This window comes from Nipponia nippon, unplaced genomic scaffold (assembly GCF_047370975.1).
Source record: "Nipponia nippon isolate SJK-2023a ecotype South Korea unplaced genomic scaffold, ASM4737097v1 scaffold_4, whole genome shotgun sequence".
Taxonomy (NCBI): Eukaryota; Metazoa; Chordata; class Aves; order Pelecaniformes; family Threskiornithidae; genus Nipponia; species Nipponia nippon.
In genome coordinates this window covers 21730215-21756058 of record NW_028262358.1, presented here as the reverse complement: position 1 = coordinate 21756058, position 25844 = coordinate 21730215, and the positions used below count along the sequence as shown (strand labels likewise).

The window sequence follows — 25844 nt, the reverse complement described above, 5'->3', positions numbered from 1 at the left end:
CGCAAACCCTAATTCCCAGCTTTCAAACATACATAACTAACTATTAAAAGTTAGCAATATTTGTTATTACATTGTATTTCTTTGAGGTAACAGATGTACGCAAAAACAGTTAGTTAATAAAAACCTTTATCTCTTCTCCTGTGGGTGTTAATCTAGGCAGAAGTAATGGCGGTGATTTACATAAAGGCACGCAGAAAAACTGGAAAGGAGTTTTTGCAGAACAAACACCTACTACAACTGTACACAACTGAGTGTATTTCCTGAAAGGAATGAGGAAGATGGTATTCTCCCGTTCTTACAGAGCTGAACAAAAAGCAAAAGCAGAAAATGAGAGGAGCAAAGGAGGAGGAAAAAAGACGACAATACAGCAAATTGTTGTGGGTTTCATGTTGGTTGGGGGTTGTTTTGTTTTTTTTTTTTTAAATGCCATCAACACTTCTCTCTTTGCATCTGGACTTTCATGCTTAAAAACACTTAGCTGCTGCTCTACATCTGGCAAACCAACAGGCAGATTCCCCTTACACAATTTAAACAGATCTATCACTTACTGGCAGTACTCTTCCTAAACTGTCTTCCAGTCCTAAACAGAATTGTCTTCCAGTAAACAGATCCACTGCATATTTATAAGCATGAAAAAACTGAAGCTTAGCAGGGACAAAAGACTGCTAAAACTCATATCAAACAAGCTGTATACTAGAACAGAAGCTGATTTACAATGGTAGCGATAGCTAGAAATGCTCAACAACATCCTCAAGATGTTCTGCATTTTGCAGAATAAGAGCTCATAGATGCAAAACTTGGACCACAACATTAGGAAAAGCTGCTGCTTGTGAGAACCTGAAAGTTTCATGGCAATAACTTACCAGGAAACAGGCACAGAGAAAACACTAAGTTATTTATCGTTTTCTAACTTAAAATTTTATATACGCACACACATATAGTTTCAAACTGTTTCACAAATACTTTTTATTTAGCAATTACAAGCTAACACTGCGCATAAGTCTTCAGAACACATCAGCCAGTGCTGATCGGCTATTACTTAAAGATGCCTATAGTTGATTATTCCATGGATTTGATATTTTAAAATATGCATCCCTTCATCAATGCCAAAAGTTAGCTATATAATAATCCAAATAAGCAGGGATTTTTTTGATGCTTAAATCAATGATATTCCAAACATACTTTAAAAAACAAATCAATGGTTTAAAAATACTAGTTTAACTTTTCAGTTAATAATAAAAATTCAGCCTCAAAAATACTGTCAGAATACTGCACTCACCTTGTCCATTAGATACGCAGCAGAAGAAAGCCTTTTTACTATGAATGTATTCCACATCATCAGAGCAATACCTAGAATAATCGCAAACTTATAAACTCCAAGCAAACAGAAAAGAGATCTTACAAGTATGGCATGAGAAGCCATGGGCCAAAGTTCCTTTAATGGGGGGCACAATTAAAAAAAAGATGGTGAGTGCAACAAGAAGGAATTGTGAGTTATCCTCACTGCTTTATACTCAGACTTTAGAGTTCAGATTTCTCAGGAGGAGACTACCTTGGTGATTAGGTACATTCAGAAGTGAAATGAATCATTCGTTAAAATTATTATATTATGCAGACTCAGTTACAACATTGTAGGTACACAGAAACTTTGGTGGTAAGCCAGAAGGTTTAAGACTAGCGCTTTAGGCATAGAGTGCACCTTATCTGCATACATAAATAGCCTAGAAAAAAGACAACTGTCATCGCATTCAGTACAACAAAGTATCAAGAAGTGCATTAAATGCATAAAAAGTAATTGACTGCAAGAAGCATGTACCACAATCTAAATACAAATTAAAAAAAAAAATTAGTTTCAGAGCAATTTTATTTTAAAATGTTTTCAGTTAAACACATTAACTTTACCTAACTAACTTAGTTTCATGGTTCTGACAGAAATTCAGTTTCAACATGAAAAACAAAAGCTTGAATGTCAGCAGAAAGTTTAGGGGTTTGAGGGTTTTTTTTGGGGGGGGGAGGTTAGGGCTTTTTGTTTGGTTTTTGGGGGTTTTTTTGTGGTTTTTTTTGGTTTTTATTTTTTAAAGACAAAATGGCCATCACTACTACGAACTGTATACATTTATACTAGTTGACAAACAGTCATTTATTCTGTTGTTTTACAATTTCAACGTTTTTAATAGCTTCATACTTACCATGCTGAACGTGAGCATTAACGATGCATCTTAGATGATCTATAGACCTAATGAGAAAACATGCTTCCTTATGTAAAACAAAAAAGTAAAAGAACAAGTTATTACATTATTCAAAACTTGTTTTAAATGTAAATTATTGATTCTTAAAGGGCCCAGGTAGATGATTTTAAAGCTACTATTTTTTGACAGTTATAAAACTTGCAAGTTATTCCGATACTGAAATCTTCTCCGCTACTATCTGACAAACATACATGCACGTGGCAAAGTATGTTTCAGTAAATAAAACACATTGTGATTTCAGCACTATTTTCAGGGCTTTGTTGTAGTATAGGTACTGCTAACATACTCTTTGCTGAAAGGTACCTCCACTGACTACAGTTGTTTTTCAAATACAAAATCCATTTGTGCTAGAAAGATTCATTTTTACTGAATGTCATTATGATGGAGTAAGTTTTTAACAAAGGCACCTTCTGTTCTATAGCAAGGTGTAATGTTGCACAGATCTAAGGAGTGCTAATTTCAATTTTATTATCATCTGAACTTAGGGCAACATTTTCCAATATTAGAGAAGCTCTAGGAAAGCAGTGGAAAAAAGGAATTTTTTTTTCTTTCTCCTATGACAATTCCCAGCAGTGGCCAGGGAATCTAAGAATATTCAAGAAATCTCTCTTTCCTCTTTAAATGGAATGGATTCTAGTCTAACAAATTGAGCATTCTGTGATCTGTTTTAGCATATCTAGAACAGAGGAAAGGTTCATCACTATTTTGCAGTACTTCAACTGTTTCAACTTGCACAAAATACAGTCAAAACCCTTCTTCATGCTGCTTATTTGAATCCAGTTTCCACACTTCCAGTTTTAAGAATCTGATAGCTTAGAAACATACAGTCCTGTCTTTGCGAGGTGCCATTCAGCCTCAGGACCTGCATTCATTTTCTCAATTCAATTTGTTCTTGCCACTTATCACAGAAAAATTGTAACTAGTATGCTTTCAAAGTCAGTCTTCTTAACAGAAGTTTTTATGAACTATTACAAACTTGTGAAACTGCTTCTATTGAGTTGGTCTTAATCGTTACTCCCCGCAAATGAAGTTCTTTTACCTCTGGGTCCTTATTCCACTGCACTACATATTCCCAACAGCAATGTGCATGGAGTACATCCACTTCAAGACTACACGGAAATTGCTGATATGCTAGTTGCAGCAGCTCTAGAAAAAGAAAATCTGAAGTTACAAGACAGACCTCTTCCCACAGATCTAGGAAAAGAAAATCTGAAGTTACAAGACAGACCTCTTCCCACTATGATTCCCGCTACTTCACAACAGTGGCAACTAAAACATCTCTGCAGACATTTAGGATTTGAAAAAGTCATGTTATTTTCTTACCTAGGATTGTTTCCAAGCCTGCATCTGCTTCTGGTTCCTCAAGAAAGATACTCGTAGGCATTTCTACAGATTCTTCAGTACTATCTGTATTGTGTTTCTGTTGGGTCAAATTCAGTACAAGAGGACTGAAGCCTTGCTTAAAAACCCACTTTGCTACAGTATCAGCAATACCTCCTAGGACATAAAAAAAAAAATAATTATGAGGTATAGTCAATGTATCCCAGAAGATTTATGGTTCATAATCAAAGGACGAGAGGTGAGACAGGAGTTTTAACTAATACCGTTAATTACGTAACGATAACTTTGCCAATTAGAAAACTTCCTAATCAAATGATTAGAGATTTACAAGGCAGTCTTTACAGTAATACTCTTTTACAATTTTAAAACACTCTTCTACATGGTTTGCATTGGTTTTTAAAATACGAAAAGTAACCAGCAGAACAATTTCCAGTGCAGTGCATATCATAAATTAAGGTAAGGATGGCTCAGAAGTCTATTAGAAAGACAACCAACCATCCTTCTGAGAGAGAAAATGTACCTTTTCCAGCTTCAAGCAATTTCTTTACAGAAAGCCTGCCCAAAGGCTCAGTCTGAAGTGATGAAACTCTTTTTGTCCTTTTGCTCACTTTGCTATACAGTAGTGTTTGAAGTATCAGACAATCCTCTAGCTGTTTCAGCAAAAGTTTCCAATATTCAGTATCAAGGGAGAGAGCTTCCCAGGATTCTGTGTCTGAACCTACAATTATTTGGGAAAACTAACAGAACATATGAACTGTTTTAGGTCTGTTCACTTAAAGTAGCACACTTGTGTTTTAAAAAAATGCATAGTATTAAAACGGAAAGCTATATCCTAAGAGCTACTGCATTTTAAAGAATAATTTAGTTCAAGATACGTACATAAACTATTACGCAAACATCAATTAATATCCCATACTGCTCACAAGATGCACAGATTCTTAAACAAAAACGCAAGGAAATGAAAGGACCTGAAAGGTCATCTTATAGTCCCATTTTAAAGTTCATATTTAGTTGAAAAGTGGGATAGAATCCCTTCAAAAAGACTTAACTCGAAGTCTTCCACTATATACATATTCCCCACATATATGATTAATCCACCTACATTTCAATTTCCTACCATATTAAAAAAATATATATCGTGCACCCAGAAACACTGGATCACACCACATCATAGTTCTGTGCATTATTTTCATAATTCTCATGTTTATGAGAAAATGTTTCACCAGGAAGCCCAAGAATCTTTCCAGTAGGGTACAGAGCTGATTTTTAGCTTTGTGCACCAAGACAGCAAGCTCTAGAGTTCTCAGAAGCCTAGCCGTTAACAGTTTTAGGCTTTAAGCCAAAGGACGGGGCGGGGGGGTGGGGGGGGTGGGGAAGAGATAAAGGGAGGTTTTGAGGGAAATAAAGCTGTTGCTTTATTCTTTTAAGAGCAGAAGAGAAGGTGACAAAGGAGAGAGCATATGGGTAAAGCATAATATGTTGCAACATACCAATATTCCTATTTGGGCAATGCTAACAATTTTAATATATGGAATTGCAATAGTTAAGGTGAATGGGCAAAAATACTAAAATGCTTCCCAGTAATCTAGTTATAATTTATAAGGCAGTCTATTTACAAGACTGAACATCACCTAAACCCCACCTAATCTGTTAAGGCAAGTAGTAGAATACAAATATGCCCAGTGCTATTTAGGAATGTAATAACTTTTTCCATTTTGAATGGCAGTGCCATGTGGAGTTTCACAGTGTTAATCACAACTTTGTGAAAAGATACTTATTGCCAAAAAAACCAACCACCCATCACCTTTAGCAGTAAAGCAGAGTAACATGAGGGCTAAGAAAATTCACCAATATATTAAAAAAAGAATAAAAAAAACTGCATTAAAACAGGTTTACCATCCAAAGTTCAGTGAACTTCTAAAATTTATGTGGAAACTGCATAGGCTTTGAGTTTGTCAACATCATTCGCTATTAAGAGAACAACTCACTGTACAGTTCCCATCACATATTTGAATATGTGCAGCAAACAATTCTGATATATCATTCATTCACCTCTGCATAATATTCTTCAAATTCAAATACAAATTTTCAGGCTTGCAGTATGGCATACTTGTGCCCACGTTAGAATGACAACAAATTAATACTGAGAATGTTATTCCATTACAAAGACAGCAGTTTGCATGGAACTGATACAGTAAGTAAAATAAAAAAAGGGAGGTCCAAGATGCTTTACCTTTTTCTCTGTCACACTGTCAATTATCTGCGCAGTTACAGAATGTCCAACGTGAGCCGATAACAAGGCAGCTGCATTATTTTCAGACTGAACACAAGCTGTACGCATTTGCTGCCACCAGGGGGAAACCGACTGAGTGTCCCATGACTCATCTATAGCAACTGCAGAGAAAGGGAGTGCAGGAAACTCAGCTTGGGCCATTGGGTATTAACACTAGTAAAGCAGCAACCAACCCTGAAAGCATCACTTATTAATACAGCTTATATTAGGTGCAATTTCCAGTTACTCTACATTATCTTTTTCTAGATATGTAGCATACAATTTCTAGATTATAAACCAAATTTAAAACAAAGAGCAGAACGTGAATTACTCGTTCTCCAAGTTTCATTTGTAGGAAACGGGCAATAGATCTAAATCACTAGGTAGTAAAACCTGCTGCACGCTTACTAGATCTAAAGAATATTACAAAATGGCACATCACAATGCAGACAGCTTCTTGTGTGATTTCAAGATGCCACACGTATTCAATGCACTCAAGCTGGCTCTCTTCAGGCTACCTTGTGCCCAGCAGAATTAATTTATCCAGACAGCAGCAGTAGCTTATTTATGCTTCCAGTTTCAAGCTGATAATGGTGCCCCATGGTGAACTAGACACAAGGGAACCTGGCACAGACATATCCATAGCAGCTCTGTGTGAGGCAGGGGAATCAGTATTTATTCACTATACAACTTACCCCAAATAATCGCAAGTTGACGTTATAGAGTACTCTTCAAGTTACAGAGATGTTCAATACACAAATGCTGGCAGAATAACGGTGTCTCAATGAGTTAAGGGAGAGGGACAGGACTATACACCCAAAAAAGGGAGGAAGGGGAGCTGGACAGACACCTTCTGGTGCCAAACAGGAGTCATGTCAACTTAGCGGAGAGTGAAACTGCAGGGCGTGAAGAAGGCCTTTAACTGTGACACACTTCAGATTTTCATGGTATTTTTAGTTAGTTCATCAACATGCAGCATTTAGCTCTGTTACATAATTGGGGGGGGGGGGGGGGATCCTACGTGATAATATAAGCTAGTCAGAGTAGCAAATTTCTAATAATATCAGTTGTGTTTAAGTGTTCCAAAAGCACATTTCACCTTTCATTTTGCTCAGAAGTGACAGCATAGTGTGAAGGCAACTGACGGAACCTGGTTTGTCTAGAATATCTTTTTCCTTGGAAAGCCATAAATTGAGAAGGAGTGACTGTAAAAAAAAAAAAAGAGAATATGGAATTAAAGCAATAGAATGAAACTCGAATATTGCAATATACCTAATGGAAACACTTTCTTGAACAAATTTTGTGTCATGGAGCAGAAATGTTATATCCATAAACCCTTATTATAGTAACATAGAAAGTTTAAAATATATTGCATAAGGTACCCTATGACAGACTTTGAAATGAAACAATACAATCTGTTATCTTTCATTTAGAAAGATAGCTTAGAAAACACCCTCTTTTGAAGGCACAGCCAGCTAATATCAGTATGTTAGCAATCTCACCTTGGTAAACATTAGTAGTTATTAATATTACAGCTGAAAAATCTTAACACAGGCAAGTAATACTGAAATAGGTATTTCCATCGTTATGTAGTAGATGGAAGAAAAGTAGCAAAAGACTAAAATCACATGCAGATGAAAGATAAAGATGATTCTCTGAACACTACTAGTGATTCTGACAAATTTACTTTTAATCTTTTTAAACTTCCTTGCTTGCTTGCAAAAAGGAATCATAACAAATGTATCAGTACCTGAAATTAACACAATTTTTGCTTCTTTGTAGAAGAAATCTTCAGCAAGTCTTCTTGTAGTCCTAAATCCATACTCTAGACATTCCCACTAGAATACCCACATTTTCTACCAGAAGATTTTCTTTTTTTTTTTTTCTTTGACATCTCTTAAATGGGAAATATAAATATCAGCACCTAAAGAACTGAATGTGGGGGTATTTGAACACAGCCTGAATACAGCATTAATCCAAGGGTCAACATTCAGAATTTTTCCTTGCAATGTTTTGTTTTCAAAACACTAAATCAAAGTTTTGAAGTATGTAATAAATATCTTACCAACAAGATTTGAGGGATAAAACCTGCTGATTCCAATACATGGCACATTTCCTCTGTGGAACTCTCCCCACACAAACACTTCCAGAAGAAAAAGCTGCCTGAAGAAAAATTAGTTGACATTATGAATGGCATCTAAAGCCACGGCCTCTCCCCTTACACTTATATGAGAGATCATCTATTGATCAGGTCCTACTGAGTGCGATACAAAGGACTAAGTTACACCCAGGATACCCTGATAGTTTACGCTTAGTGGAGAAGAAGGTTCATTACAAAGGACATAAGTGTTCCTACCACTACAGGAGTCATATGGAAAATGGATTTATAACAAAACAAAGGTTATTGTACTGCTCGGATTACACATTTTGTTCAATTCAAAGAATGGTTTGAAGTGTCAGACAAGTTTATCCATGGAGTAACCCGTAAGTGTGTGGCTGCATGTTGTATCTTATATAGCAAACTAGGGGTACTTCAACCAATTAAAAAAACCAGACAATTACATAATTCATACCTTACCAGCACTACAAAAAGTGTGAGCGTCCCCTTTGAGGCAGAGGAAAACTGGAAAAACAAGATCTTCAAGAAACTATCTATCTGAACTACTCAGCATGACATTCATGTTTCAATTGTATTTGTTTACAGCTGAACACCCTAAGAAGTTACTGGTGATCCCTGTTCAAGGGGGTGGGGAGAAGAGTACTTCTACCCCAGTTATTAAAACTAAGTACAGTGTTACAGTAGAGAAAATGCAAATTCTAAGATTACTTAGAAACAGCCTTTGATTTTCATACAGATGAAAGCCAAGCTCTTTTGCCTAACTTTTTAATCCCAATTCCTCTCAAAGTCTGACGATTAAAGCCAAAAGAAGCAGGAGGCTGCAAAGTGAACACCATACAACACCTGTGTACAGAATCCTGTGTTTGCACCAAAATTTCCTCAGAAAAGAAATAATCTGGAAAGACAGTGCCTTTGAGACAGATTTAACTCAAGCTGCTTCCATTAGTTATTTCCCAAGAGTCCCTCAAGGACAGTCCAGAACAGATTTGCAAACTAAAGCAGACTACAGACAGTAACCCATCCCACACCCCAACAAACACTCTTCCCATCCATAATATTTCAGATCAACATTGTCCAAAATCTCCTCAACTCCACAAGTTGAGGGGTCCTTATTCTCCCACCTAATGGTCCTGTGCTGCCTCTGGTCAGCTCCCCCATCTCTGAGGCTAAAGTCAGTCCTGTCATTAACTGAACTCTTGAGGTGCTGTGACCATGAAAGAAACAGCAGGATACAGCCGCTCTGTAAAGGACCTAGTTACCACTGTCCAACTTAGTGGCGTTAATAAACAAATGAACAGTGATTAACACGGCTTTAGGGTAATTATATCCACAGACGTAGTTAACTTTTATTAATATCCGTCTAGGTGGAAAGACTTGTCCTATGGCTAAAGGTAAGAGTCTGGAACTAGCACTATCACGTACTACTTCAAGGCAAGCCAGCTTGTTAAGGCCCCCAGATTAAGGCTAAAATATTTATACCATCTTAGATTATAATCAGCCTTTAAGTAATTTGACAAATAGTTCAGTAACTCCTACCTAAAGCCACATATTCTCCGTCTTCCATATTTTTCACATTAATCACGTCCTTTTCATATTCCAAATACTCTAAGAACATTTTCACAGACAATACGTCATCCTTCTCATCAGCCAACTGAACAGTAGTTTGGGTGTTTGCTTTCTTGTAGTTCTCCAGTAAAGTCTGGAGCCTATGGAAATCTTTTTCTTCCAGCCGAAGCAGTTTAGCCAAGTCCTTAAAAGCAAAAGCCCCAAAAAATCACACATCACAAGACTAATGCAAACAGATGTTTTTCAAAACACAGTGAAAACTAAAGCAAAAGACAGAAGAGTCAAAATATTTTGTTTTGAACATTAAAAATGTCTTTTAAAAGGGTCAAAGTGATTGAATAATCTCAAAATCAGATATTCATATAGCTCAAATGAAGACCTTGTCTAGCTTTATGCTTAAGGACTTCAGCAGATACATTTCCCATACTTAGATCCTGCTCATAGTATAACAATCACCCATCAAGCAAACAAACCCATATAACACCACTCCGTGTGGCTTTTATAAATGTATAAGCATTTTTATAAATGATATCAAAAGCAAGCCAAATTATGATGCTACACAAGCAAATATCAGAATTTGTAATTTCTGCTGGTCTCAAAATACCCCTCCAAAAATAAACAAAGTTAAGAATGTGCTATGTACTTTGGATAAAGGACCGAAATCAGAAGATCCTGGTTCTATTTTCACTTCTGTCTCAACTTTATGTGACTGCTAAAGAATATTAGGTAGATAATTACTAGGCATTTTTACAGGGAGGGCACTGAGGGGGAGGCATTATAAAACAATTACTTCATTAAAAGTTCCAGGCCACAAAAACAAGTAACTTGCTTACCTACTAATTTTATCCGAGGCCTTGAAAACATATATTTATGCTTAAATCATTGCTCGATTCTATAAGACAACTGAATTTTGAATTTACTCACAGTATCTGAAGGTGAAGTGTCTTTCTGTATGCTTTGAGAATTTAGTTTGCTAACTAGTTCATAAAGATGTAACAGCTTTAACTTGTTTGCGCAGAACTGCAGTAGTCCTTCATCCACACACTCAAGCTCTGAGGAGAAATAAAACTGCATTTGAACTTGAATATATAGCCTGGAATAGTGAAACATACTTTGCAGCTGCATTAAACTCCGCCATTAGAACTGGAGGACTTATGTGTCTCAGTGTAATTTTTTGATGCAGTGCTGCTTGCAATGCTAATATTTAATTCATGGCAGTATAAAAAAAGAATTATTTTTACGAGAAGGATTAGAGAAAGATATCAGGCTCATTTTTAAACTGAAGGAGGTTGACAATGTGGAACTGAACAAAGACAAATCTATTGTCTTTTCCTGGTTTAAGGCCAAACCAGAGAGTGCCGAAAATTGAAATACACCAAGTATCAAACATATTTCCTTTTAACAAGAATTAGATACCAAACTATAATCTTTTATTCATCATGCCAATATTGTAAGCATATTCTTTGCAACAGGAGAGAGCCTGATATCTACTGATATGAATTCAATTTCATCTCTGCAAGATACTGCCTTTTGTATTTCAACAATCTTAGTCTCAGAAATTTCAAGTATCTATTGACATTCAAATTTCAGTAACAATTAAAGCAATCAGAATACAGGAAGCTAATACCAACACAATGTTGGGAAAAAACTCTATTCCAACTTACTTGTTTTAAAAGAAAGCATTTTACAGAGATCCTAAGAGGACCCTTCTATATAAAACATCTCTCTGAATATATCATCTTCACCTGAAACAGCTTCTAAACGTGATTTCCTCCCTACAAAACCTGTAAACACTTTTGATACTTTGCTATTGAAAATCCTACAAACAAAAGAGAAACACACAGAGCTTGCTGCATAGTCACTTGACCTTTTCTTCACAACCACAGCATTCACAGAGCCCAGCATTTGCTTCACATTATCTTTTACCTACTAAGCACAAGCGGAAGGATATGCCACTACTCTTCTGAAATTAGAAGGCTGGAATATCAGCCAAGTTTGTTCTTTATTGTGACTGTAAGGAAATAATGTTATGTATGACAATAAGAGATTAATGATGAAAAATACACGCTCAAACAAACAGACCTCAGTAAGTATACAGTTCTGTCAGTCTCTCTTCAGTGTAAAAGGGCATGTTTCCATTTTTCTTTGTTTCTTTAGGAGTTCTAATAGAAATGGTTAATGCTAGTGATTTAGAATGCCAGACCAAAATTAGGTAGAGAACTGCACATGTGAAGCTCTCAATCTCCTCTATCTACTTCAAGAAAATGGTGTAGTAAAAAGAAAAAAAAAAAACAAAAAACAACCACAAACCAGAACACCCACACTGATACAAGTGAAAAAGATTTCCTCTCAAGGCTTTGAAACTACGATAACATGTTGTCACATTCTCACTGAGGTAGGACAAGTGACACAGCCTTTCTAATTGACAAATGGTCTATTCAGGACTTCCACACAACAGTGGCAGGGATTTCTTGACTCCTATTGGTAAAGCCTCATCTTCTAACAAACTGAAATGAATCCAGAGGTTTAAAAAAAAAAAATAAAAAATAAAAAAATCAGACTTCTATTGCTGAGAAGTCCCAACACATGCAAAGGAAGTGGCAGGCGCACACTTCTCCACTCTATTCCCCAATACCCAGCTCGGGCTCCAAAACTGGGTCACCTCAAGCACAAAGAAGGTTCTCCCAATTTAGAAAGATCCAAGTGTATAATTTCAAAGAAACAATCTTGCAGAATTTCAGCAACAGGATTTTGAATGGGTAATGACATTTCCTGACGTTGGCTCTGAAATCTCTAGCAAAACATATGAAATATAACTTCAGCGAAGTTTACCAAGAAAAGATACGACGCATGTGGCCAGAGCTCAGATCCTCAGTAATAAGGATTCTGTGCTTCCAGTACATTAAAATTCACAGATCCAAAGTACCACATCCTTACTGCCTTCCTTGGAATGAGAGAACAAACTAAAACATCTACAGGCAAAAGTCTGTGAAAGCTTCTTTCTGAAGGAAGCTTTTACTAGATGCAAGTACCCAGACCAGTTGTTGGTTCTTTTCTTTTTCAATGTAATCACAAGTTACTAGGCACATAGCAAGCATAGCAAAGCATACTTACTAGCAAGCTATTTGCAGTCTGCATTAAAAAAAAATAAAATATGTAGAAGCAACATCCTGTGATATCTAGCAGCAAAACTAAGCAGACCAAGACTGGTCTCCTGGTGGAACAGACTAGTTCTACAATAGTCTTACAGCACTGCAGACAAAGTGCAAATGCCTTTCCATATTTGCAAAATAAATATCCACCTACCCTGTTTTTTTAAATTATCCATTAATGTCTGAGTGATGTTTGTGAGAGATGAAAGTGGCACACGTTCACTTGTCAATATACTTTCCAGAGCCTGTTAAGCAGACGTTCAACAGAATTAAACATTTACTTAATTTTACTGAAAAAACATATACGGTAAGCCAACAAAGCACAACTTTGACAATGATTTTTCATCTGTATTTTGTCTCCAGATATACTTATGGGATAATTTGATCCTACAGAAAGGTTTGCTCTTTTTATTATTTTGACTTTTATCATGGAAGATGCCTTGGGGAAGTCACAAGTCAAAATTAATTCCAGTCAATATGTTGTGTAAAAACAAAAACAAAACCAAAAAACCACACACAAAAAACAAACCAGAAAAACCCCATCAAAATAGCTCAATTATTTGCTTCAAGTAACTCTAGGAAAAAATAACATATTTTGAAAGTTTTAAAAAGATTTAGCACTCTAATCTGATAACACAGTATACTGGCTTCTAAATATTCACCTGTTTCTTTGTAGCAGGATATTTGATATCAAGTATTAATTCCTTTGCTTCAGCTTCAATCAAATCTGCAAACAAAGACAATCACAGCTTCAATTCATATTTCTCAAATGCATTCTGAGAAGCAAGTCAACCTGCACCACCGTTAAGACGCGCACGGGTTCATGCTATAGAGATGAAGACACTATTACAAAAGTTGCCAAAATAAGTTTGGGGAAATTGAAACAAAGTAACAGCTCAGTGGCATCTCTTACTCCAAATCTCTCTCTTGTAAGAAATATATATTTCTTACAGGAAGGATATCTAGAGTCAAATGCTGAACTCCATTACATAGCATAATAGGTTGCAAATAGCCCATGTTTTATGCAAGCACTCAAAGTAGAGTTTAGTTAAGATTTACACAGCAGATAAAGCCTATACTGGATGCTCGTATGAGATTAAATTTAATCTGGTATTTTATAAAAAAAAAATAATACAAGCTACTTAAAGTTCATAATTCATAGTACATACAGCTGTCAGAATGCACCACAATCATACCTGTGTTTGTACACTTACAGGACAGATAATACAAGAACCATTTGATAACATACAGTCTTAAGAAATTATACAAGAGAACCTACCCGGATCTGAGGTTTTAGCTTTGAGTAAAGTGTTTAACTTCTTCACTAGATGCATATCCTTTGCTCGCTCACTCTTTTTATCACTGAAGGGAAACAATTTTAATTGCATGAGTGAAGAGAACTAAAGTGAATGATTCAGAAAAAAATAGGTTTTTTTTATTATTATTTATGGTACTTTAAGGTAACATCAAATTAATAAAAATCAAGTTAATGCATACAAACCAATGCGACTATTACCAGAGTACTATTCAGCTTGAGAAGGAACACCAGAATTGCTCGCTTTAAATAAAACATTGTTTCCAAAAACAATAATGAAGTTCATTTGGTTATACAGAGCACAGAAAGTCCTTACCTCAGTGCTAAATGGAAAGGTACGTGGACAGTTTTTACACTTCCAGAGACTGGATCAACAAGGCATATCTGGTAAGTCTGGGGCTGCCATCCCTGACTGGTCACATTGTTTAGACCCATTATTCTATAACCAGGATACAACAATCTGAAACCAACAAAAAAACACGGCCTTTACAGTGAAGAACAAAATCAGCAACCTTCCTTTTCCACACACTGAATAAAAAGACGAGAACTTTATTATAAAGCCAAGGTTTAACAACTGCTAAATGTGTTTATCAGGAAAGATTGTAGAGTGATGAAACATGACAAAATCCCCTTCTATAAAAACAACAAGCTACATTCAGTAGAAACACTGTGGGCAACACAAAAAGCACCTGCCAGCACTTTCCACTTTTACCACTGGCACATCCCCATATCACTTCATTGCAGCAGCACAGCCAATATGCCTACCTGCTAACTGTTTCTTACCGACAATATTTCCCCACATTGAAGGCTCCAACCCGAGGCCCTTGCTGCGTGCTCCATACTTCCAGAATGCCTCTCCTCGGAGCATAGATCACAAGGAACTGAGCCACTCTGCTTGGACCTTGTGCATTTCCAAAAGGAGAAAAATCCATCTTCTCAGTTTCCCTCTCATGAAGGTCCTCTACAGTCTGTATCCAACCAACTTCTGCATCACGGTATCCTTTGTAAGAGAAGAGGGAAGTTCATTAGTGTACAGAAATTAATACATGACTAGTATATATCACCACCCACATAAGTACTGTTCCAGCAGCCAGCCATCTTAAACTTTGTTTCAAACTGTGCAACTCCAGCCAGTAGCCAGAGTCCTGCCAAGAGCTGTGGTCCATCGACTCAGAGCAGGGCCCACCAGAGGACTCCTCAGAGCCAAATGCAGCCTCCTGCAAAGCCCTGGGGAGGAACAAGTTCTTCTGGGAGAAGCCACAAAAGAACTCAAAACGCATCAGGTCTGTACTCTGGACATTATAGCAATGCAAAAGCTTCTCAGAGAAGAAACATCTGTACTAAGCGTCCTGACTTCTCATGTTTCAAAACAACAAAAAAAGAAGATTTAAGGAAGGAAATTTGCATAACCTATTAAACAGGATACGTAACTTTTTATTCATGTTTTCATCATTAAAATGCAATTTTTAGTAACCCAATAAAAACACTCATCTTCCCCCTCTCTCTGGGTAACGCAAATACTGTCCCTCTAAAAGCATTTGTTTCTCTTGTTTCTTCCTAAACAAAAAAAGGCAGAGATGCTCTCATGACATCACTAAACTATGTAATGGTTTAGCAAGTACAAACAAAAACTCCAAACCACAAGTGAAATATAAAACAAGTTTATAGAAAGATATATTATACCAAGAAGGTAGAAAAGTATTCACAGCTCGATTAATGAGAAAAGGTACAATCCAAAAGATTTAATTCGGTAGGCAGCTTTGCTTAAAAAACAAAAAACCAAAAAAAACACACAAACAAAAAAAAACACCACTACTTCACTTCTCAACAGCCTCACTGGGGAAAGGCTGGCAAATTGTAAATACGTGTCTGATTATCAAATAAAGCTTAGGACTCCAATAGTACTTCTTAGATAATATGAAGCTCTCAGTAATGAAGAAAAAAAAGTCCAAGAATATCAGAAAGCACATATTATAGCTAAGAAGGTTCAAAATATGAGAGAAGGAGAATGCACAGGGGAAATGTGATTAGTTATTACACCGTTAGTGTGTCGCTGAAGTAGCTACTATATTCATGACCACTAATCTTCTGAATTGGTAGGGTGGGAGAGAGAGAACAGAGCTAGAGATTTTCTATCTGTTATTAAAACTTATCTTCCATCTCCTAAAAAGCTGCAAAATTTTAATTCTATAGAAAAAATAAGAGCTGTTGTAACACTAGGTATAATTACAATTTGAGAGCTTAACATCTGCATTTTTCTTCAAAAAGCCCTCAGTTTAGAAGAGACTGAACACTCCCTTCTTGCGCAGTCACCATGATGAAATGCGAATCTAACAAGCTGTATATCTTCTTACTGATTTTTCAAACTTCTGTTTATTTTCTCAGCAGAATTAAAGAAGATATTCGAGCTTATCAAGAAAAAGAATCTTGGAGAATAGAGCTAAAGCTCTTCCAAAATAATTATTACGTCAAAAACTTTCTGTTGGGATACAGTCTGTGGGGGAAAAAAAAAAATCCACACAATACAAACGAAACAGGCTGAGTTTTTACTATATAGGCCATATCGGTATTTCAGGCGTTGGTACAATACTACTCTTATGGACTTTATATTACATCTGCCTTTAATATTTGGTTTGTAATAACACAATGTACAAAAGTCTTTCTTAATAATGGAAAAACACTTGGAATTCTAAGTCTGAAAATAAGAAGCCACAGTATTTTGAAGAATATTATTTGCTATGCTAATATACACTATCGTACCTTTCCACATGCGAACTGCAAGTCCTCTTGTAACATCCAGTAAAATAACCCGTCCAAAATCATCTGTTATTGCTGCCAAAGTGTTACATGGAGAAAGACATATTCTTTCACCATGACGACGGGAATCCGGAAGTCCAAACCTAAAAAAAAAAAAAAAAAAAAAAAAAAATCAAAAAAAAACCCCCACACACCAATCAAGTAAAAACACTAGATACCTATTTTTCTTCAGAAATAGTAAACAGAGTATCTTATATGGAATAAGATTTCTTTTTTTAAGATAACATAAAGGTATGAGTAAAACTAAGAGCAAAGTATGAAAAGAGTTTTTGTGCTGTCTACCGGGAGATCTCATAGGTCTGTTAAAGTCCTACTGAAAACCAAAGTCCAGCAACTAGGACAAGCAATTGCTTTGTCATGCATTGTCAGGCAAGGATCTCAGAGCAGTGGATTACTTTGTATGCCCTCTCTTATTGTCAACTAGTCTTGAGAATACTTTAAAAAAAAAAAATCATGAAAACCAATCAGGAATTAATTTAGTCTTTTATCAGCTTCCTTGAAAACATTAGGATACAACCTGTTGCTCCCATTCTCCTCTCTCCACAATCAACAGGGGAACAGGATACTTCCTAATTTTTGCGAGGGGCGTACAACTATCTTAAGCAGCAAGCACTTCATTCGGCTTCTTTGAAGCTCTTCAGCAATAACTTCAGGACTGATATTCATGTACTTATACTGTCATTAAACTGTGCACACTGTTCTTTTACAGTAACAATGAACCCACACACTGGCAGTGAAAGAGATGAGTAATTTGTCCAGAATGATAAACTGAAGTGAAACAAAGCTTAAAACAAATCATCTGCAAACAATCATCACTGCTTCAAGTCAAGAAAAATAAACATGTTCGTCAATTATGCGCCTTTCAAAATAATTCAAACAATTAAAAACACAAGAGATTTAAAGCAACTGAGACAGTATGTAAAGCTTACCTCACTGCCAATGGGGTTGCAGGTTCAACTTTTGGTTTCTGTTTTTGGGCGGGTTCTTCTTCATGTTTACTCTTCCAACCAAGCCAGCCACTTGCAATAGAAAAACACATCAGGAGAATCACACTAATGGTCCTAAAAATCCTCAAACTATTATTATGTAGCTAGTAAAACAAATACAATGTAATTTTTTGTTATTACCTGGCAGCATTAAACAATGCTGAAGTCAGTTTACTTGCAACTGCTAAGGCAACATGAGACAACAGTGGCTGTGAGCTACCCTGAAAGAAAGGAATAAAGTGTTTAGAAAGTCAAGAAATAGTCAGCTGTGAGCCACCCTGAAATGAAGGAACAAAGTGTTTAGAAAGCCAAGAAATAGTTCTTACACTGAACTCAACTGCAGAATAGTTTTTCAGGCCTCCTATGGACTTTCAGCTCAGAAAGCATAGCTTTAAGACTCTGCAAAATTTTAATTCATTGCCCCCAGAAAAGCCATTCTGACATCTCTTTACCATTTCAAAATCCTCCTGCAAGTCACTGGTAGCTCAGTATGTTTGTCTGCAACAGAAGTTAAAAAAACCCTGTGTATGATTTATCACGGAGAGTTAGCTGGTGTATGGCTTTGGCATCCTCGCAAATATCAACATAAGCAGTTTTTTCATAAACATATTGGAAAAGCAAGTACAAAATCAGAATTCTGATTCTAGCATTTTCAATCAACTTTCGATCCTAACAAGGACAGCACACACATAGGGTCGGAATGTACAAGACACACAGCTACATTACCATCCTTCTCCTCCAGTACAACAGAAGAAGACCTAAGTGTGCTACAGGTATCATTAAGCATAAGTTGCAGTTTTCTTCTACAAGTATTAGTTCCACTATATGAAATCACCACAGTACACTCAGGCCATACGTGTACATGATCAAAGGCCAAAGGCCTCCAAAAATCCATAAGACGCATGTTTACACAATCGCAACCTAACTTTTTTAAAAAAACCTTACATTACTTAGTTGGCAATAAATTAACAACTGAAAAAATAAAAAAACCCACTTGACTATCACATTCATTTTAAGATAAAAAATAAAATTTCTCATTAGCAGGAACCTGTGGTAGACATTACCATCACATCTACTCCAAACCATTCCAGTTTCAGAAGATCAAGAAGAGGGGGAAATGGCAGCATAGAATGAACATAGGAATACTTCAGAAACACCCATACAGAAAAGAGAAGGATTAATTATTCAAAGTTTCAGCAAGTCAGCTTTGTCGTACATACCTCCAGGGCAAAAAAGAAACCAGTGAAAGGATTGGATCCAACAGTAACATACTGAGACATAGCAGGTGGGCTGTTTTTTATAGCTGCGTTATATCCACCTATATTGGAGGCAGTCTTCATTTGATCAAAAGGAGACAGTGTCATGAGGCCTAACAAAAACATTAAAGGGAATGCCTTATACTTTCAGAACAAAGGTATGCAATTGCTTTAAAAGTCTAAATACATTCCTGACTTCTTGACTGACCAGCCAACATTCAGAGGGATGGGAGGAAAGCAGCTTTAACCACAGAAATTCCAAAGAACACAGCAGAAATAATGCAATGTACTTAGGTTAATTATAAAGCATAGTTGGTTTGTTTAGAAGAAAAAAACTTCAGCAGAGTTCAGCAGGAAAAACACATCTACCAAATTCACTTCACCTGCCTCATTAGCCCCCTTCTGACCTCGTACCTGCTTTTGTGAAAAGGGTGGAAGAGAAATAAAGCTTACTGTCCCTCAGATCTACCTGTCTGACAAGAATCCGAGCTTCTGCAAATTCCTAAGGAATATAAGTCTTTGAGAACCTAGGAGTCAGTTTGTCTGTTTTGGAAAGGAGCGATCTAAAAATGTTAGTTTATGTGCTAGACTCAGGAAAGACCCATACCAGTCTTAACCTGCCTGCCAGAGAGTTCTTGAACCTGGCAGAAATGGGAATAACTGCATCTGATCTAGTCTCTCTTGGCTGTCTCTTACCAAACAAGAGAGGACAAAATAGCTACAGCTGTAACATCCATTCTCCCCTCAAGCAGAGAGGGGAGGCTCAATCAGACTAGAAGAAAAAGTAAAATATATATTTTTATGATGGTTAATGCAATCATTCACTATGACAGGTTTCTCCCACTATTTATTACTATCCAGCCAGTACCACTAAGCACTCTCACTCCAAGTTTAACAGCACAAAAACATTTGGTTTCCTTTAAGCCAAATATTTGAAATGAAATAGAAATGCTTACCAATACTAGCATGGTCAACGATTGTATCCACATCTTGCAAACCCCATTTCTTATAAGCTAATGGTGGGGGCTGAACATTCTCATTGCCAGATGCTGCAGCTGACAAAAGTTGATAAAACACAAAAAAATTCCTACTGAGTAAAAGACAAAGTAATAGCATAACAGAGGAAAAAAAAACTGATGCAATCTGATGCCACAAAATAACCTAGTTTTAAATTAACATACATCTAAACACCCACTGAGCTAAAATGGCCTTTTGAAATACATACCTTACTGAAATTAAAACATTTTAAAAAATTAACTGAATAAAATTGCACATGATATTCTATCACAGCTATATTTTGCACTTGCAGAGAGCTTTGTTTTACTAGTCATTTATGGTTTAATATTCTGTACAATCTTAAAATGCTACTACAATTTATTTCTCTGGTGTGGGCATGTTTAAGTGGAAACTCCCCTGCAGAAGTACTTGCAAAGTCAGCACATTCACTGGATATGTAACAGTGTGAGGTAAGAACAGCGGTAAAACTAAAGCGATGATTGAAACTCTTCAAAATATATGTTACAACAAACATAAATGATCAAGAATGAAGGAAGACACAGCACTCTGGCTGCAGATATTACAACTAGCTGTAAGTGCCTCTCTGCAAATGGTGATCTCATTGAAAGAGTAGAGCGTGTTCTGGTTGAGAAAGTAGATGGATATTTCTCATTACAGCATCTGTCTTTTCTTTCTTATTTGTTGCATGATTCACAGAACATCAGTTTTTCAAGTTCTGATCTACAAGACCTTTGCCTTCGCTTTTACTCCATGGAAATGTTACGTTCTCATTAAGAGGATAAGAATAGACATTATTAGACCAACCCAGGGAACCATTTAGCACAGCAGATCAGGATCTGAGAACAGCTAAAACCAGATGCCTAGGGAAGGCTATTAGAACAAGGACACATATCTGATGCTTCCTCTAAACCAGCTTCTAAAGAGACCTTCTCAGCCAGAGGTAAGCTCTAAGCACTCAGTAAACCTCCACAGCTTTCTTCTCTACTAATTTGCCGGTTTCCCTCTGGGCCCAAGAAAGCTTTTAGCATTCACATCAACCTCTGGCAAAGAACTCCACAATTTAACCTCATGCTGCATAAACACCCATCTACTTTTTATTTTGAATTTACTATCACCTAGCTTCATTTCATGCCACTTCATCCTGAACTGGAAGAAAGACTGAGCAATCTGTTCCTATTGGCCATCCCCATATGATTCAGAGAAGAGCTGTCTCACCACAGTAGCATTTCTTAGTTCTTTACCACTCATCCCTTCTATGTAAGATTCAAGCCTTAGTTTAAGGGTGCTGCTGTCCCAACAGTTCCTAATGCTGTCATGCTGGCAGATCCATTGTGCTTCCCACCTACACCCAGCCTCATGATTGTCTACTGATGTGGCCTGCTGTAGAGGAAACAAGAATCTCACAAATCTGAAGTTCAAGGAGAACAACCATAACGACGTTTTGGAGAACAATTCAGCAACAGCACTTGTTTAACATTTTATCTTGCAGAATTGTAACAGCCCCATACTTGTGCAATCTACCACACAATACCACAATGTTACATGGTTCTCCTCTCACCCCAGGAAACTGACCCTGTTTCCAAATTAGAGTGTAAACAGACACTATACTAAAGGAACAGGATCAAAGGCTGCACAATCAAACAAGGTATCAAAAGCTCTCAGGCATTAACACAAAGAGCAGTGATCGTTACCAATGCCATCATTACAGCATGATCTCTTCCCACAAAGTCCTTACTGGGAAGAAAAGCATTTCACTGACAGTCAGTGAAATCAGCACCCTGAGGTGCTAAGAAGCACCTTAGCAGCATGCTGTGGGTTAACCCCAGTGGGCACCTAAGCACCACACAGCAGCTTGCTCACTCCCTCCTAGGGAGATGGAGAAAAGAATTGGAAAGGTAAAAGTGAGAAAACTTGTGGGCTGAGATAGACAGTTTAACAGGTAAAGCAAAAGCTCCACGTGCAATCAAAGCAAAATAAGGAATTCATTCACTACTTCCCGTCAGCAGGCAGGTGTTTAGCAGTTTCCAGGAAAGCAGGGCTTCATCATGTGTAACAGTTACTTGGGAAGCCAAACGCCATAACTCTGAACATTCCCCCCTTCTGCCTTCTTCCCCCCAGCTTTTATCGCTGGGCAGGACATCACATGGTGTGGGATAGCCCTTTGGTCAGCTGGGGTCAGCTGTTCCAGCTATGTCCCCTCCCAGGTTCTTCTGCACCCCCAGCCTTCTCACTGGTGGGGTGGGTGGGGCAAGAAACAAAAAAAGGCCTTGAACGCTGTGTAAGCACTGTTCAGCCATAGCTAAAACATCAGGGTGTTATCAACACTGTTTTCATCACAAATCCAAAACACAGCACCATACCAGCTACTATGAAGAAAATTAACTCTATCTCAGCCACAACCAGTATACAGTATTGTGGTGAGAATGTGCAAGACAGTCAATGCTACTCGGACAACTTGTGCTCTGAGAACATTTTCTGTAGAGGAAGAAGTTTCCTTGTATGCAGTAGATGCCTATATATTGATGGACAAGCAAGGAAGATCCAAATTCCACCTTGATTAGATATTTAACAAACATAAGTAAATTTCATGTAATGTAAAGTACTATCAACAGAGTCAGAAATAAACATTTCCTCTCAAACTTACCTCTTGCTACCTGATTGCGACATGCACGAAGGGACTGAAAGAGGCTGAAACCATCAATTGTCACAATTGCTGCTGGGTACAAGATACTTAGTTCTTCATTCTGTAGAAGAAAATGAGAGAAGGGAGACCAAAAAAAAAAAAAAAAAAAAAAATCACAGTTACTGTTGTAACAGCTTCTTTTCTAGCTTTTCATACCATTAACTACACAAAGATGAGGATTACATCCAGAGAGTTAATATCTAACAAGCCCCAGGCAACAGAATAAGGTCAAACTACAGAAATTCAGTATTAAACCACCCAATATATGAAGAAGTTATTTAGGCACATAATTTTATATTTTTATCTTCTTTCAATGACTTTTATGTTTGCTTAACATATTTTATGGCTTAGGGAGAAAACAAAAAAGTTACAGCACCTTGTGAAGGCCACAGAAAAACAAGTCTGTCTAGAATGCAAGTACCAAGGTTTTATGAGCCAAATTCTGCAACTGGATTAGCGCCTGAATTACCACTTGGGCACATAAATGCTAATTTGGTGATATAAAGTCAAGAGTTAATTTTCTCCTTTCGCCCATACATTATCTTATTTTGTGCACATTAATAAATAAACAGGAAATGAACGAAGCCTTCCTTTGCAAGGTTATTACAGAGAAAAACAGAACAGATCTACACAGCTAACTAAATACTCCAAAAAATAAAAAGAAATTCTGAATCCTCAAACTATACAGGCATGAATACGTAGAACAAGAAACCCAGAGTCTCTTGCTCTAAGGAATTGTCCACCCATCAAAAACTGGTAAAGGACACAGAGGATTCACAGAGAAGACTCCCTTCCATACCCCATAACACTGCCACTTCGCTTTTGAAATAATCTGACAAAACCTGTTCTGTGACACCAGGATGCCTGGGAATTTCATAGGTTCTGCACTTAAGCTGTAGGACAGGATCTTCATTTAAAAGCTGTGCAAGAAGCAGTACTCCATTCTAGAAGAGAAAGAATAATAAGCATCAACATATCTGTTCCTTTTCTTAGAGGAGGCAAAAAACACTATCTGCAGAAACAAGTCTGACAGAGATAGATGTTTATTACAATAGTTTGCTTGTGGGCCTGCCACGCTGAGAAACATACCTCAGTGTAAAAGCGAACATAGCCAGAGGTGAAGCCAACGACAATGCAGGTCCAGTCAGGACGGCCTGTGGAACTCCTGTTTCACAAAGATATACTAGATGTTAAACACAAATCCTGCTCTAAGCTGCAGACAAAGTGTGATGTAAGGAGACTGATGATGCATATACATAAGAATATCAATCCTTACCTCTTCTGACTTGCCAATGGGATACACAATACACTACTCACACATTCACTAGAAACAGAAAGATAAAACTAATAAGCATATTTTTTTCTCCAGTTGTGAAATTTCACTCTACACAAAAGATCTCGCTGAGTCAGCATTTTTAATATTTTAACAATATACTAATGCAGCACACAATTTATCAAATTCATACTAAAAAGGCAAAAAACACCCTTTCATTTTAAGGACATCTTCAATTACAAGTTCAAGAGTGCCCAAACAGATTGCATAAGTGCTTATTACCCCTTGTTAATGTTGTCTTTCATCATTCACAGGCTGATTATTCTACCAGTACTCTTCAGTAAAGATTCAAGTTAAATCTCATGTACATAAAGGTAAATAATTTTTTTCTGATCTATAATGATATACCAAGAACAACCACTTTTTTAAAAAAACCTGAACTATACTTAACAAAATAAATTTTTTAAATACATTACGCAAGTAGGTAGATTTTATATCCATTGCATTTCACCGCTTTATAATTTGAGAGCATTTGAAGAGCTAACATGGTCTTCCCAGTTAATGCAATAACTGAGCATGCTCAATGCATGGCAGGCAAAGCATGCAGAAGGCAAGCAGATGAGCAGACTTCAATATGTCAAATCAAAAGTTATTTAACTGTTACCACAACAGAAAGTTTCACACTGGGGAAACAGAAGCAGTACAAAGGTTTTACGAAAGAGCATATAAATTCAAGACGACATCCTAAAGAGCACTTAAAGCATATATGCCTGCAGTACTGTTGATTATTTGCATTTCAGGTCACCTCCATTCCCCAAGGAGTGATTAAATAATCAGGCTAGACAACTGCAGAAAAAAAGCTTTCTAAATGCAAGCATGACATGAGTTGCAATTCAATTACAACTTCAAGGCAACGTTAAATATCTCAGTGAAATCTCATCTTTCAATGGCAAAGCTTAGCCACCACAGAACGTTATCAGTTGAAGGCAACCTTGGGCAAAAAAAGAAGTCAAGTCTTTCAACAATCTGACAGTAATTGCCATATTTCCACTTCCACAGAAATAGAACCCTCACCTACAGGAAACACTCGCAAGCCTTAAATCAAGATGTAGAGAATATAACTGTGTCTATCTAAAGAAAGCTACCTGTTCCATATGATGGCGTCTCTTGGGACTGTAACAGTAGTAAGAAACCTATTCCCAAACAGAATTTCTTTTCCTTTTTTTAATAAAAGATGACAGGGTAATTTCAGTGGTATTGGGGGCTGAACAACTTAGAGATGCACATAAAACAGTTCAAATGCGTGGCAGCAGCAGGTTTATAAAAAAGGACTATAATTTTTACAGATTGGAGAGAGGCTGATTAAGACAACACCTCCTGCAGCATAACAGAAGCTTGAAGCCAATAGGGAGCATGTTCAAAGGCAGACAGCAACTCAAGGCTGCAAACTTAATAACGAAATGCAAAATCCTCTTCCATATGGGAGATTCGAGAAAGCATCTGTCTGGTTATTTGAAGACAGATCGAGCAGAAATATTGTATAAATACCAAATGTATGACCAAAGCAAATTTTTCAAGTCCGCTAAATGACCTGGAGCCCAAAACCATGTCTAAAAGTGACTGAAACATGTAAGAGGATATTTACAATGGAGGTAAAAAATTAAAAGCATACATGAAGTTCACTGCATCTCAAAAGATGAACACTTTTTCTATCACATGAATGTTGCTCACTGCTTATAATTTGGAGTGACTTCTTGATCAGAGAGATGACTTCATATTTGCTTGAGGTTTTGAAAAT

At 36.9% G+C, this 25844-nt stretch overlaps 1 protein-coding gene across 9 annotated transcripts in view; it reads right to left on the bottom strand.

Moving 5' to 3' along the window:
* The window catches only part of RAB3GAP2 (RAB3 GTPase activating non-catalytic protein subunit 2), a 49403-nt gene that overhangs the window by 6741 nt on the left and 16818 nt on the right, over nucleotides 1-25844 (bottom strand). For 4 of the 9 annotated variants that reach the window (XM_087776169.1, XM_087776168.1, XM_087776170.1 and 1 more), the window contains 24 exons: nucleotides 24050-24097; nucleotides 23863-23938; nucleotides 23616-23717; nucleotides 22735-22834; nucleotides 20030-20128; nucleotides 19038-19186; nucleotides 17959-18038; nucleotides 17761-17850; nucleotides 16775-16914; nucleotides 14798-15014; nucleotides 14331-14474; nucleotides 13979-14061; nucleotides 13362-13426; nucleotides 12854-12944; nucleotides 10472-10599; nucleotides 9518-9731; nucleotides 7928-8025; nucleotides 6962-7067; nucleotides 5824-5984; nucleotides 4111-4327; nucleotides 3573-3746; nucleotides 3289-3395; nucleotides 2190-2256; nucleotides 1280-1350 (listed from right to left, as the gene is read on the bottom strand). In XM_087776169.1, the coding sequence (XP_087632295.1) occupies nucleotides 1280-1350; nucleotides 2190-2256; nucleotides 3289-3395; nucleotides 3573-3746; nucleotides 4111-4327; nucleotides 5824-5984; nucleotides 6962-7067; nucleotides 7928-8025; nucleotides 9518-9731; nucleotides 10472-10599; nucleotides 12854-12944; nucleotides 13362-13426; nucleotides 13979-14061; nucleotides 14331-14474; nucleotides 14798-15014; nucleotides 16775-16914; nucleotides 17761-17850; nucleotides 17959-18038; nucleotides 19038-19186; nucleotides 20030-20128; nucleotides 22735-22834; nucleotides 23616-23717; nucleotides 23863-23938; nucleotides 24050-24097 (2827 nt within the window). Of the gene's footprint in view, nucleotides 1-1279; nucleotides 1351-2189; nucleotides 2257-3288; nucleotides 3396-3572; nucleotides 3747-4110; nucleotides 4328-5823; nucleotides 5985-6961; nucleotides 7068-7927; nucleotides 8026-9517; nucleotides 9732-10471; nucleotides 10600-12853; nucleotides 12945-13361; nucleotides 13427-13978; nucleotides 14062-14330; nucleotides 14475-14797; nucleotides 15015-16774; nucleotides 16915-17760; nucleotides 17851-17958; nucleotides 18039-19037; nucleotides 19187-20029; nucleotides 20129-22734; nucleotides 22835-23572; nucleotides 23718-23862; nucleotides 23939-24049; nucleotides 24098-25844 lie in introns of those variants that run through there. The other 5 variants (XM_087776171.1, XM_087776175.1, XM_087776177.1 and 2 more) reach the window with 5 other exon arrangements.